Source organism: Poromitra crassiceps (genome assembly GCF_964638095.1).
Source record: "Poromitra crassiceps genome assembly, chromosome: 4".
NCBI classification, from domain to species: Eukaryota; Metazoa; Chordata; class Actinopteri; order Beryciformes; family Melamphaidae; genus Poromitra; species Poromitra crassiceps.
Window position 1 is genome coordinate 66,547,887 of NC_139626.1, and position 15,926 is coordinate 66,563,812.

The 15,926-nt window shown below is 45.1% G+C and overlaps 1 protein-coding gene across 1 annotated transcript in view; it reads left to right on the forward strand.

The window, feature by feature from the left end:
• The window catches only part of LOC310775911 (apoptosis-stimulating of p53 protein 2-like), a gene marked incomplete at both ends in the record, with an annotated part of 49,223 nt that overhangs the window by 14,713 nt on the left and 18,584 nt on the right, over positions 1–15,926 (forward strand). Inside the window, 5 exons of the mRNA XM_083636035.1 lie at positions 1,092–1,302; positions 5,527–5,726; positions 8,324–8,488; positions 12,616–12,823; positions 13,594–13,716. Of these exons, the coding sequence (XP_083492161.1) occupies positions 1,092–1,302; positions 5,527–5,726; positions 8,324–8,488; positions 12,616–12,823; positions 13,594–13,716 (907 nt within the window). The remainder of the gene's footprint in view (positions 1–1,091; positions 1,303–5,526; positions 5,727–8,323; positions 8,489–12,615; positions 12,824–13,593; positions 13,717–15,926) is intronic.

Genomic DNA, 15,926 nt, shown 5'->3' on the forward strand with positions numbered 1-15,926 from the left:
ATACAAGGTAGGCTACAACATACTGAGTCCAATACACTCAATACAAGGTAGGCCTACAACACACTGAGTCCAATACACTCAATTCAAGATAGGCCTACAACACACTGAGTCCAATACACTCAATACAAGGTAGGCCTACAACACACTGAGTCCAATACACTCAATACAAGGTAGGCTACAACACACTGAGTCCAATACCGTCAATACAAGGTAGCTTACAACACACTGAGTCCAATACACTCAATACAAGGTAGGCCTACAACACACTGAGTCGAATGCACTCAATACAAGGTAGCCTACAACACACTGAGTCCAATACACTCAATACAAGGTAGGCTACAACACACTGAGTCCAATACACTCAATACAAGGTAGGCCTACAACACACTGAGTCCAATACCATCAATACAAGGTAGGCCTACAACACACTGAGTCCAATACACTCAATACAAGGTAGGCCTACAACACACTGAGTCCAATACACTCAATACAAGGTAGGCCTACAACACACTGAGTCCAATACACTCAATACAAGGTAGGCCTACAACACACTGAGTCCAATACACTCAATACAAGGTAGGCCTACAACACACTGAGTCCAATACACTCAATACAAGGTAGACCTACAACACACTGAGTCCAATACACTCAATACAAGGTAGAACTACAACACACTGAGTCCAATACACTCAATACAAGGTAGGCCTACAACACACTGAGTCCAATACACTCAATACAAGGTAGGCTACAACATACTGAGTCCAATACCCTCAATACAAGGTAGGCCTACAGTACAACACACCGAGCCTCCCAAATCTCTGTGCACACATCTCCCCCACAAACACACTTGTCAGTTATAGAAGTGGCTGCAACCCTTAAAAATGTGAACTATCCCTTTAAAGGGACAAAAACAATGCTGATTTATTTTGCACATCTCACACATATCCAAAAACTGTCAACAGTTTTGCAGACATTAATTTGATTTGACAGTTATTGACGGTTTATTTGACTTACGTTGTGGACCAGTGATGTCATTTATGCATGAATGACATCACTGAGTGACAATCTGTCTGTGTTTGTGGCTGGTCCAGGAGCAGCGTTTGCAGTACCTCAAGCTGACAGAGGGGCAGCAGTCTGAGCAGGAGCGTCTGCAGTACCTGCAGCTGCCAGAGGGGCAGCAGTCTGAGCAGGAGCGTCTGCAGCAGCTCAGAGAGAACGCCCACAACCAGGAGGCCAAGCTGCGACGCGTCCGGGCCCTCAGGGGCCAGGTGGAGCAGAAACGCCTCAGCAACAGCAAACTAGGTCAGAGTGCTGGAGGTCTGGGGCAGCAGGGGGTGGAGGTCTGTTGAGATGTGGATCGGGACTAGATGTCTGTAATAAGGTCTGTGGTTAGGGACAGTCTGTTATTTATGAGAGGGGGGGGTATGGTGCAGGGGCGACTTTGTTTTCGTTTTTTTCCTTCACCCTCCCCAGATCTATAAATATTTTTCCATGTCCAGCCCTGAGTGACTGGAGATAAATGCATGACCCTCCCTCCACCATAAATAACCACACTTTATCATATTCACACCAAAGGTAGTACTGAAGAAAATATGACCTTTTCCGATGATTTGGCTATGTTTGATAGCGCCCTATGCAGAGCATGGGAGCGGTGATAATTACCGCTCTTCGCTCCCAGAGCGGTCCTTTCCACCCGCTCAAGCGCTCAAGACCGCTCCACTCCAGACCGCTCCACTCCAGACCGCTCCCCGCTCGATACAGATTTCACCCACTCGCACTCACCGCTCCGCTCCGCTCAAAAGAATAAAAGAGATAAAAAGGCCAGGGTGTTTTAATTTGCGTTTAAACGCCTGGGCAATGGGCATTGCTCATTACAAATAACATGAGCTCAGCAGAGTCGGCTGCATGTTCGTTTGTCTTCCATCTCGTCTGGCAGCAGCTGGCAAGAAAATAGTGGGCGTGCACATGAAGTAAGCCAAGTCTTATTGGAGGCTGGAGCGGACATCACAGTGCATCACAGTAGAGGCTGTCACTCATCCAAATAACATTAAATCTGCGAGGGATATATATACCGCCTGGATTACATACATGTTTCACATAGGGTTGTGTTTTGATTTCTGTTTTATTTTGTCCAATATTGAAATGTTATACAATTGCATGTTGTGCTAACATAAACATTCTAACTACATTCAAACTATCTACCACGTAGCCTATTTACTGTAGGCTGATTTGGTTGCTATTTCTTGTCAATGTATTAGCCTGCTGCATGCTGGGAGATTTCACATGTGGCTCAATTAGCCACGCACCGATGCATTCTGTTTCGAACATGTTGTGATTGAACTGGAGCGGGACTGAGCGGTACTGAGCGGGTGATCGGTGCCACTCCAACTTTCGCTCTGGTACCGCTCTGGTCCCCGCTCCCCGCTCAAGCCAAAATCCACCCCCTCCGATCCCCGCTCGCTCCACGTTCTGCTCCGCTCACATGCTCTGGCCCTATGACATCGGGGGAGAGAGGGGGCGGGGGGCATATAACGTTTAGTACCCAGCCCAATAAGTTGTATAACCCTCCCTAATGCCAAAATAAAAAACACAAGTCCCTCCCCAGTACTCAAAAAAATATTTGATACCCCTCCCCCTTTCTGCACCATACCCCCCCTCTCATAAATAATGAACAGTCCCTTAACAAAAGTTTATGAAACTGAGACCTTTGTGTTACTGTTCAGCAGGATCATCTCCACAAGGGAGCACCATTTTATAATTTTTGAAGTGCTTTCTGAAAATCAAGATTTTTGGCGATCACATTTACACACATTTACATAAATCCAAAGGCACTGCAGCATCAAACACAGTAACAGGTCTAACAATGTAAACATCAGGCTGTTTTTATACAGTACAATAACAGCCAGTATTCAGATGAATATTCAGATTATGGACATTAGGAAATATAACATGGATTTATGGGAACTGTCCATCAGACTGGATGGATTAGATTAGATTATAGTAGATTATATTATATGGATTTGACCCAGACTTTGGGTCAACATTGTGTTACAGGAATTACATTAAGCTGCTTGTCATTTCAGCTAAATGCCTGAAATGTCATTAAAATGTATCCTTTCATATTAATATCTGCTTGGCTTGACCGAGTAGAATGGCCTTTTTTGTTTTACACACTTTCTAGATTTGGTTTTGGTCCAAAATGTATGCAATGGATAAAAGCAATGTATCATGAGCCTGTTTCATCAGTTAAGACTAACGGTTTAATTTCAGTTCCTTTCCAACTGTATCGGTCTACGAGACAAGGTTGTCCTTTGTCCCCATTGTTGTTCGTGTTAGCCTTAGAACCGTTGGCATGCGCCATTCGAAGGAACAAGGACATTACAGGTGTTTCAGTGGAGGATCATGATTTTAAGCTTAACATGTACGCAGATGATATCCTGCTAACTCTGTCCGAGCCTGCACATTCTGTACCCCAGGTCCTAGAAACTATCCAAACATTCAGTCAATTCTCAGGATACAGGATAAATTGGTCTAAAAGTGAAGCTATACCACTTAATTGCCGAACATTTAACTCAGACCTCGGCACAGCCCCCTTTATCTGGAAACCAGAAGGGATGAAATACTTGGGAATATTGATTAAAACCCCTATTAACAAGATTCTCGATCTGAATGCTCCACCTCTATTGCGTTCTATTAAGGATGATATTAAGAGGTGGTCAATTCTTCCTCTATCCCTTTGGGGTAGAGCGGAGGTTTTAAAGATGAACATTCTTCCTAGAATAACTTTTTTAATCTCTGCTGTGCCCTCCTATATCCCAAAATCCTGGTTTAATGACATAAATAAGCTTTTCTCTTCCTTTTTATGGAAGGAAAAGAAACCCAGGATCAGTCATAAAAAGCTATCATTGCCAAGAGGTAAAGGAGGTTTGGGGGTTCCAGATATTTACCTGTATTACTTGGCATACAACGCCAGATACCCTTTGACCTGGGGCTATAAGCAGGCTAGGTGCAAGGGTAGCTGGGACTGGCTTGAGGAATGCATAGTAAGGGAGAACAACAAACTAACTTCCTTATCATCATTGTGGTATCATCCTCACCCTCCCTTAAAGTTAGATAACGCTATCATTAAGTTTTCATGTGATATTGCTAAAATTGTTTATAAAAGGCTTGGTATCAAAGGGGTCTCGTTAGCTTCATGTCCAATTTGGAACAACCCACTTTTTAAGGCAGGAGGAAACCCGGTGACCAACCTGGTGTGGCAGCATCATAACATTATAGAAACTTCACAAATTATAAAAAATGGGAAAATTATACCGTTTATAGAAATCAAAGAGAAATATAACCTGAACGATCATGCTTTTTTGCAGTATGTACAGTTGAAATCTATTTTCTCTAAATACACAGATGTATTTATTGGCTGTAACTTAGCAGTAGACATAAAAATGAGAGTGCTGGCTTCTAATAGAGGAACGGTTTCAGGCCTGTATAGGCTGCTGACCCATTCCCCTACTGATTGTCTGGTATTGACTCAAACTCGATGGGAACAGAATCTAGGTGTGTCAATAGACCCTGTAGAATGGGACCTAATATGGAGAGATTCAATAACTATAGCTAATGCAGTCCGATACAGAATACTACAGTTTAAAATTTTACATAGGGCATATATAACTCCCTCAATAATTAAGAAAATGGATCCCAACTCCTCAGATCAATGCTGGCATTGTGGAGAAGTTGGTACTTTATTTCATATGCTGTGGCACTGTCCAGCAGTAAAAATATTTTGGGAAGAGGTTATTGACAGACTCTCGAGACTGTTGAATGTAAACATTACTGCTGGCCCTGTTGAATGTCTGCTAGGAACTAGGGTCACACAAACACAAAGCAAGCATGTACAGAGGATCGTTGGTCTGGCCTTTCTGGCCACTAAGAGAATAATTTTATTAAATTGGAAGTTCCGCAAACCCAGATGCTTTTTAATAGAGGACTGGGTGAGTGGTTTCTTAGACTTGTTAAGTATGGAAAGAGTTACCGGGAGGCTGGGGGACCTTGATATCGGTCCTACTGAGCTGTGGGACTTGGTGAGAAACTCTTTAGCTTATCAATCGCTAGCCTTACAACCTAGATAGTCTCCTATACAACATAAAGTGGATGTTTTCTTTTCTTTATTCATTGTGGATGCTGCCCACTCTATCCGGGATTCCTGTTGACACTGGCATCGTTGTTTGCCATAACATTCTATATTGAAATACTTATGAACGATTGCTTGCCTCTGTGTTGCATTGCTGTTGTGGGGGATGTTTGTTGTTGTTGGTTGTTTTTGTTTTCTCACACTTCCCTCTCCCTTGTATGTGCATGTTGCACATTTTTGTTTATTGTTTTGTGGTCTGTGTGTAATAAAAGAAAAACTGTAAAAAAAAAAAAAAAAAAAAAAAAAATCTGCTTGGCTGTGTGCGTGCGTGTGCACGTGCGTGCGTGCGTGTGTGTGTGCGTGCGTGCGTGTGTGTGTGTGTGTGTTTTGTGTGTCAGTGGAAGAGATCGAGCAGATGACCGGGCTGTTCCAGCAGAAGCAGAGGGAGCTGCTGGTGGCCGTGCAGCGTGTAGAGGAGCTGAGTGACCAGCTGGAGGCGCTGAGGAGCGACAGACTGGAGGCTCCTCCCCCTCCTCCTCCTCACCACAACTCCTCCAACTCCACTGCCCAACTGGAACGCCTCTACAAGGAGCTGCAGGTCAGGGCTGCCTTCACACTGTCAGAAAAAAGGTCTTAATAATAATAACAATAACAATAACAATAATAATAATAATAGAGCTTGGGCAATACATCACTTCTGGGTGAGCAACGCAAGGCATTGTGGGTAATCACGATCGGCTTCCGTACACTAGTGTCACTCGTCGTTAACTTCAATGTAAAACAGCGATACAAAAAAATTGATAGAAAAAAAAGAAAAAATTTATAAATGACCCTGGGGGGCACGGTGGCGCAGTGGTAAGTGCTGTCGCCTCACAGCTAGAAGGTCCTGGGTTCGATTCCCGTCCACACAGAAAAGGGCCTTGGCCATTCTGTGTGGAGTTTGCATGTTCTCCCCGTGCCCCCTGGGGGTTTCCTTCATGGTGCCTCCTCTGGTCGTTCGGGCGCCTGTTCGGAGGGAGGGGAACTCGTTGGAATAGCGTGATCCTCCCATGTGCTATGTTCTACCGGCGAAGCTTCCCCTGTCAGGTGAAAAGAAGCAGCTGGCTACTGCCCATGTCTAGGAGGAAGCATGGAGCCAGTTTCGGCTCTCCCCAGATTGGCAGAGGGTGGACAGCAACCAGGATAAATAAATAAAAAAATTAACACTAATGGGGGATAAAAATGGGATAAAAAATCGGGGTGGGGGGGAATAAAATAAAAAATGACCCAAAGACACAATGACATGACGATATATAAGTCTCAGCCCGATCGCACATAAAACAGCATAGCTGTGGCCGAACACAGAACTTGAAACAAACAGTGGACAGAGCCCACATACTCAATTTGATAGATAGATAGATAGATAGATAGATAGGTAGATAGATAGATAGATAGATAGATAGATAGATAGATAGATAGATAGATAGACAGATAGATAGATAGATAGATAGATAGATAGATGGGGATTTTGGTGCCTGAAATAAGGACTGTGGTTAACTCATTCAGTGCCAGCCACTTTTGGAGAACGGATGCTCCCAGTGCCAGAGTTTTCAGAGCGTTTTCAGTGATTTCTCGAGGCCCACAGAATATTGTGTGATATTACTATGTAAACACCGAACACGCACAAGAACGAGCTGGCTCTATTGTATCATCAGCAAAAAAAAGTTTATTGATACCATTTTCCGTTCTTTAGTTATGAGCCGGAGAAGATAGGTTGTTTTCAGCGTTTTCAGGCTTTTCAAATTATTAGCTGAGATAATCCGCCTTTTGTGAAATGCAGCATTTCAAGCACATTCACTGAGTCTGAAGATAATATTTTCTGATGTAGTGACGTAGTTGTTGTGTGATGCCCTGCGTGCACCACCCCCCTCCCCCCCTCCCCCCGTAAACTCCTCCCCACACTGCACACAGCCTCACGCAACCATTATATTTTCGGAGTGCTGCGTTTGTGTGCTGCTGTCGGCTCTCAGCGCCACAGCAGGGAAGAGCCAACCCGGATTGCTGAATGGTTTGGCGTCAGGGGCTGCTTTCCTGTCTGCTAATCGGGTGGAGAAACTATACAGACAGACAGACAGACAGACAGACAGGGACAGAGGGGCTCAGTTGTGAGCGCGGATTGACTCCTGTTCGGAGCCAATGTCAGCTCCCGCGACAGAGCAAATGGCTCTGGGAGCATGCATCGGGTTGTCTTTGATCCACGGCTTTTAGGCTGTTTCTCGGACCTGTCTCTAATCTGGACTGCACCGAGCAAGCACTGTCGCCACCTAATGAGTCCGTAAAATAGGTTATACACCTCCAATAGCTACTATAGTTGTACAGGAGCTGCGGAAGGCTTTGATCGACGTCCCACCGTCAAAAAACGCATTGGACGTCGAAGGACGTCCGTGGCATTCTACGTCACTATTTAATTGGACGTCGAAGGACGTCCATGGCATTCAATGAGTTAACAAGGAAACTCTGACCTTTGTGTTCAAGATTATTTTCACGAATGAACACTTTTATGACTTTTTTAAGCATAGATATGATCCCCCAAAACCGTTATTTTCAGAAAATACTTCAAAAATCATAAAAGAGGTCCTCTTGTGAAAATGATCGTGGAGGCAGTTTCATTTGGGCGTCCTTGTTAACAGGTGAGACTGATCACATCGCGTCCGTCTGGCATCCTGCAGCGAGAGTTTCCACGTCTGGTCTATTTTTGACGCGTTGACAGGTTGTGACCGGCGAGCGCTTACTAATGTCACATAATGTCACAATATGCTGCAAAGGCTTCCATCAATGGACCACAGCCTCAATCAACATTGTGAGTGACTCTTTTTTTTAATGAAAATCTTTGAGATTATAACTTTAAATCAGGATTCTGAGAATAAAGTCAGAATTCTGAGATTAAGGTCAGAACTCCGAGTTACTGTCAGAATTTTGAGAAAAAAGTTTGAGTTTTGAGATCAAAGTCAGAATTCTCAGATTAAAGTCAGAATTCTGCGGGGAAAAAGAAGCATTATGTGACATCACTGACAATGTCACTGATGACATTGTCGATGGTGTACCGGAACTTGAATGTGACGTCAAAGTAGGGTCACGAGCCAAAAACGGTTGTGAACCTCTGACCTGCTGCAGACGTTTCTCCAGTGAAAGTCTCCCTGACTCTCTTCCTTTAAGCTCCGGAACGCGCTGAACGCGGAGCAGAGCGTGCGGCTGCAGACGCAGAGAGACAGCCTGAACAAGAGGAATGTGGAGGTGGCGGCCATGGACCGCCGCCTGGCCGAGCTCAGGCAGCGCCTGTGGAAGAAGAAGGCGGCGCTGCAGCACAAGGAGAACCTGCCGGTGAGCTTCAACACCCGCTGTAGACCAGTGGTTCCCTAAAGCCCATGGCACACCACTCAAACCTTATCCAACAACTGCCAACAGCAGTTGTTGGATGTTTGATTGGTGTGCCATGGGGTAAACACTAAACACAGACAAACAAGGGTTGAACATGTGGAATCTGAGCAAACATCTCAGACAGACAGCCATGTCACACCAAACATCTCAGACAGACAGCCATGGCACACCAAACAAACATCTGTGTTTGTTGTAGAATGTTTGATTGGCGTGCGATGGGTTAAAGACTGGGGACCTACAGGTGGGTTGCAAGAGATTATATTTGGGGTGCCAAATACATTTGCAGAATTTCTTTCATAGTCTTTTATTTAAAGGAGAATTCTTTTTTTTTACAACCCTTATTTCCTGCTTTAACACATTCACTGCCAACAGTTTTTTTTTTTTACTGTAGGTAGCTTCTGCCAAGGTTTTTTTTTTAGGATTCTGGCTCATCTTTCAAGAGCCGAGGATTATTTTCTGCAAGGACTTTGTGAACACAAAATATCTCAAAATGAACTAATATAATGTGTGCTTTCTCTGTCTAAAAGAGTTAGTTTGTAGAGTTAGTAGTTATGTAGGCATTAGCAGTTGAATACAGCATGGTTTCAGCGTCTGAAAATTTAAGCTGAGATAAATGCCTTTTTGTGAAATTCGATAGAACAGTCACTTTAACCATTTATTTTTGGCATCAGTAAGACGTCAGACATCTAAACAATAGTTCTGAACAGTAATTTCCTCCATAACAGCACCCTTACCCCCCTCTCCTTCAAACTCCTCCCTCCATGTGTGTTCTCCTCCTCCCTCCGTGGCTGCAGCGGGTGTGTCACAAGCGAGTTTCTGCTGCCTGTCTGCTGCCTGGCGGCCCCTCGTCGGGCCGCGGGCGAGTCTGGATGGGGCTTGCTCGTTTCTGCTGCCTGTCTGCTGCCTGGCGGCCCCTCGTCGGGCCGCGGGCGAGTCTGGATGGGGCTCGCTCGTTTCTTGGGGTTTCGGTTGAGAGCTTTGATGAAGCTTTTGCGATTCTGGGCTTATTTATGCTGCATGTTTCAAAGTGTGTTGCACCCAGTCTATTTTTGGAACCCCCCACCGTTGTGCGCCACCGTTGTGCGCCAGCGCGAAAGCGTTTTCGCCAAACCATTCTACAGTATGAGAATGGTTTCCTCACGCTTTCCCCTGCAGTTTTGGCTCGGCTTTTTCTAGTCTGGAGAGCACTGTCGCCACTTAGTGGGTCGGTGGAATGGGTTGTACACGTTCGGTGGCTCCCATATTTTTATAGGAGACGTAGGGGGCTTTGATCCACGTCCCACCGCCAATTTTTTTTTTTTTTTTTTTTTGACGAGTTGACTCGTCCACGGCAGTCAACCGTTGGTTTCTGCTTGACGAGTTGACTCGTCCACGGCAGTGAACGTGTTAATTATGATTTTTAACTCAGCCTGAAAAGTTTTTTTTTAAAATATTGATGCAACACGAGGCTATTAATGTGCCAAGCAGCGGCCTGGAAACAAGGAGTACGGCGCATGTGTAATGCATGTATTTACATCCTGTAAATAGCTTATTTTCTGCAGCGGCTCATATCCTTATTATATCATAGAGACAATGAGAAAATGAACGCTGTATTTACCTTGCCACCCTGGTCTAATTTTTGTCAGTTTAGGGGTCCTTCATGTGAAAACATGTGAGAACCACTGCTGTAGACTGTAGAAAGAGCTGGATGGAGGGAGATTAGATAATACTAGCCTGCTATTACTCCTCCTGGGGTTAGGGGGCACTGTGACTGCAGGCACAGTGTCTTGGTATGATCTCCTGTTCAGAGTTTATAAAAGCCATCAACCACCCTAGAACGGGTCATTGCTAGCTCAGGAATTCAGGGTGTAATAAGCTGGAACGTCCCGGATCCGTATAGACTTTTGTTTCTGTAACAAATCATTGTTATAACTTTTAAATACTAGTTTATTCGTCTTATTTAAGGGTAAACTTCCAAACAAATCCAACTTCCAAATTTCCACGACAGTTACGTCACCCATTGGTTTGTGGACTCAGGTTTTGAAACCTCTAGTTCTTCTTGGTTTTCATGCAGGTCGTGCCAGACGGCGCTAGACCGGGGGGTTTCCTACAGATCTGCAGCTCCGCCTGCTATTGGTCCATGATCGACGAGCTGTGCCATCACTGGACAGGCGAACTGTCAATCAAAACATTGTCTTTTCTATCGTCTATTTCAGTGATTCCTAAACTGGGGGCCGCGGCCCACTATTGGGCCGTGGAGGTACTGCAGGTGGACCGCGAGTGGTCTGCCAACACTCCCAATTTTCACGGGCAATCAAATGGCTGTAGAAGCGTCATTTTTAAAGCTCCAAATATAGGTTACATTTTGGCGAGAGAAAACTATTTCAAAGGGGTCCCTTGACCTCTCAGCTCAATTTAATTTCCTTTATGCCCCAGTTCACATGCTGTGTTAATGTAATAAAAATATATAATATAAAAAACCTATAGGGAAACACATCATCTTAGTCTCGTGTGTTGATCAGAGTTGTGATTAAAGGGTTGGGGTGGGCCCCGGAAGATTTTCAGATTTCAAAGTGGGCCGTGGAAATCTGAAGTTTGGGCTATTTTACTCTAAAAGCGTGAGTTATATACAAATTCACCCCCCGTACAGTTGTTGTGAATGGTGAAATTAGCTATACAGACCAAAACCATTTTTTGAACCAGGCTGTAAATATTTTGTTTATTTACGCTGAACACAGGGATTGACATGGGGGTGAATGGGGATTGAGTCTTGCAGCCAGCCTCATGGCCATTCGAGGAATTGCAGTTTTCTGCTACTTATGCATTGGCGTCAATGCAGAAGTAGAAATCTGCCCCCTCGGCTTAAACACACAGCAGGACAAAATAATGTTTTCACACAACACATAACTGACACTTATTCAATTTACTGTATTACAAATTAGAAAAGCTTCAATTGCTAGATCACTAGCCGTTGCCATTGTAGTTGGTGCTGTGAGGTTGTGTTACATTACATTACATTACATTACGTCATTTGGCAGACGCTTTTATCCAAACTCAACTGATTTTGTATCCTCAATATGTCCTCAATGAAGGAAAAAAAGTGTTAAGGAAATGTATGAAGGGAAAGTTTTGAAAATGACCTAAATATAATGGTAGCCTACCAAAAACGTTTTTTTTTTTTTTTTTTTTTTTTTTATGTGCCATAAATCTCATCACTTATGTGTATGTGTTTTTTGCTTCAAGGAGGGGAAGAAAAAAAAAAAAAAAAAGTTTTTGGTAGCATCATATAGGTCATTTTCAAAACTTTCCCTTCATACATTTCCTTAACACTTTTTTTCCTTCATTGAGGACATGTTGAGGATACAAAATCAGTTGAGTTTGGTTTTGTTGCAATTAGTGTGAGGTCAAGTGACATTTTCACTCGACTACAGATCCACTCCTAAATGTAATGGGTTCTTCCTTGGCCCATGCTACAGCCTTCCACCAAGTTTCTTGAAAATTGGCCCAGTAGTTTTTCTGTAATCCTGCTGACAAACAAACAAACTACACTGAATACTATGACCTCTTTGCTTGGCAAAGGGGTACTGTAATTCTATAATAAGAATGCAAAGTGTCTGTGTGTCTGTCTGTCTGTCTGTCTGTCTGTCTGTCTGCCTGCCTGTCTGTCTGTCTGTCTGTGTGTCTGTCTGTCTGTCTGTCTGTCTGTGAGTGATTAGAATTGTGTTCGGCCACAGCTATGCCATTTTACGTGTGATCACGCTGAATCTTTCAGCAAGTGTGACCTAACGGAGCCAGATTTTTTTGAATTAGGTAATAAGGGCTGAGTAAATGGGCAAAAATGGAAAATTAGTGGTCAAAATGACTCGAGACATGTTCAGCACCATGGAGAGCTACAGAGTGGAGGAGCCCACAGGTGCACCAAAGTAGAGCAGCACACAGGTGAGCTGAGTTGTAATCAGCCATGGAAAGTGGACTATGAAAACCCACTGGGGAGTTGCGTGCCAACTCTGTGAGCGAGGTATTCTGCTAGTAATAAATAGTTGTAGCCGTACTCATGTTGCAGTGAAGCTGTTGGTGTGTCTCTGTCTCAGGTGGTGGTGGACGGCCATGCGGCGCTGCAGGCAGGCAGCTCCCGGGTGGCGGCGGTGGGGCCGTACATCCAGGCTCCGCCCCCCGGCTCCCGGGCTCCGCCCCCTGGCTCCCAGGCTCCTCCCCCCGAGCTGCACCCCGACGGCACCGCCACCCTGCCCATGCCCGACACCCTGAAGCCTCCACCCAGACCAGCCAAACCCGCCTCAGGTACACTGCTGCCCCCTGAAGACGGGTGTAGGGATGTTAATAATTAACCCTTTAACCGTTAAAGGAACACACCAACTTTTTGGGAGATTCGCCTAGTTGCCATACTAGATTATCAGACCACTACGCGCCCTTCAAATCTAGTTTTCTGGGACTCCGGCCTGGTATTGTGTTGTGTGTGTAAGGTATTGATAGGTGGCGCTATGCAGAATTGCACAGAATTGGGCACCGCACTCCATCAAGTCGATCCCATGAATGGTTCTCGAGATAAACCACTTTTTGCGTTTGCCAGTATGTGGCGCTATGCCGAATTGCACGAAATTCGGCAGTGCGCTCCATCAGGTCCACCTAAGCGCATTCCCCAAGTTTGAAGTTGATCGGACGAACGGTTCTCGGGATAAACCGCCTTTCATGTTTGCCAGTAGGTGGTGCTATGCCGAGTAGCATGAAATTCGGCACTGAACTCCGTCAGGTCCCCCTAAGCGCACTCCCGAGTTTGAAGTCGATCCGACAAATGGTTCTCGAGATAAACCACTTTTTGTGTTTGCCAGTAGGTGGTACTATGTCAAATTTCATGAAATTCGGCACTGCACTCCATCAGGCCCCCCTAAGTTCACTCCCTGAGTTTAAAGTCGATCCGACAAATGGTTCGGGGGTGGGGGCCCTGGGAGCTTGAAATTTTTATTTTTATTTTTTTGTAAATGTTCTCCTGATTCACACTACTAGAGCCACAACCTGTATTGGATACGTATGTTTTTTTCTACTCTCCACAGGTTTCCAAACATCTAAATCCTCCAAGCTCTCTGATTGGAGCAGCTCAGTCTTTGACCCCGGCGGCGGCTATAGCCACGCCTCCACCCTGCCGCGCATGTCCAGCCTCAGCTGCCGCGACTCAGGTGAGCCTCAGCCTTCAACGCAGCTGAGAAACGGCGCAAAGGGACGGAAAATCTCTGTTAAATTTCTGGAAGCATGGCTACGGGATATGGGTGGTGGGAGAGGGGTGCAAGGAAGTGGGGGGCGAGGGAAAAGCGGCCGTAGCTAGGGGGATAGGAAGCTCGTAGAGTCGGGATTCGAGGCGTGGCTAGGGGGAGTGGCTAGGGGGATATGGGTCGTGCCATGAAACTGAATGGCCACACTACTGCGCCGTGGGCTTGAAGCCACCTTCCAGTGTATTTGGTAATTTTTTAAAGATATTTCACGTGTTGCTGACCGGGCCATGTTGATTGGCCACACTCTTTCTTTTAACAAATAATCAAATTTTGTGCTCAAGTTTAAAAAAATAAGCTGTTGCTAAAAACGATTAATGACATCTGACTCAATGGAACGCTATAGTCATACGTCAAGTCATGAGTGATATAAATACTGATATAAAGAGCTAGCGTTAGCTATGCTTAGCAAAGCTCGCTGCCTGCTGGCTGGAACAACGTCCGTCGGGCTCAAAACGCCACCTACTGTTAATCAGTTTGAGTCACGCTCTTTCCACGGGGGCATCAACGTTGAAATCCATTGGGCGGTTGTTGATAATAAAGCAATAATGCTAGCGGATGTGTGCTTTTCGGCTGGAGCGCAGACAAAGAGTATTGAAGGCTAGAGACAACGCTCTTTTTTGACAACTGCGCTGCCGCCATGATGTTGCCGTGGAACAACCTATTAGCAACCTATTCGTATCGTACAAATATACAAACATAAATTATGTTTGAACGTTTTCATAGAAAACCAATGGTTATACAAGAAAAATATTATACAGTATTATATTTATTATACAGGACAACTGACTGGAGGGGTGCTTGAAAGGTTCACGCTGGTTCCTTTAGTGATTTGTCAGTCGCTGTGAGAGGCCGCTGGAGGTGTTCAGAAATGACACAGAGGTGATGATGACACAGAGGTGATGATGTCACAGAGGTGATGACACAGAGGTGATGATGTCACAGAGGTGATGATGACACAGAGGTGATGATGACACAGAGGTGATGATGTCACAGAGGTGATGATGACACAGAGGTGATGTCACAGAGGTGATGATGTCACAGAGGTGATGACACAGAGGTGATGATGACACAGAGGTGATGATGTCACAGAGGTGATGATGTCACAGAGGTGATGACACAGAGGTGATGATGTCACAGAGGTGATGATGACACAGAGGTGATGATGACACAGAGGTGATGATGTCACAGAGGTGATGATGTCACAGAGGTGATGATGACACAGAGGTGGTGATGACACAGAGGTGATGATGACACAGAGGTGATGATGACACAGAGGTGATGATGACACAGAGGTGATGATGTCACAGAGGTGATGATGACACAGAGGTGATGTTGACACAGAGGTGATGATGACACAGAGGTGATGATGATACAGAGGTGATGATGACACAGAGGTGATGATGACACAGAGGTGATGATGTCACAGAGGTGATGATGACACAGAGGTGATGATGACACAGAGGTGATGACACAGAGGTGATGATGACACAGAGGTGATGATGTCACAGAGGTGATGATGACACAGAGGTGATGACACAGAGGTGATGACACAGAGGTGATGATGTCACAGAGGTGATGATGACACAGAGGTGATGACACAGAGGTGATGATGTCACAGAGGTGATGACACACAGGTGATGTCACAGAGGTGATGATGACACAGAGGTGATGACACAGAGGTGATGATGTCACAGAGGTGATGACACACAGGTGATGTCACAGAGGTTATGACACAGAGGTGATGATGACACAGAGGTGGTGATGACACAGAGGTGATGATGACACAGAGGTGATGATGACACACAGGTGATGACACACAGGTGATGTCACAGAGGTGATGACACAGAGGTGATGATGACACAGAGGTGATGATGTCACAGAGGTGATGATGACACAGAGGTGATGATGACACAGAGGTGATGATGTCACAGAGGTAATGATGACACAGAGGTGATGACACAGAGGTGATGACACAGAGGTGATGATGTCACAGAGGTGATGATGACACAGAGGTGATGATGACACAGAGGTGATGATGTCACAGAGGTGATGACACAGAGGTGATGATGTCACAGAGGTGATGATGACACAGAGGTGATGATGACACAGAGGTGATG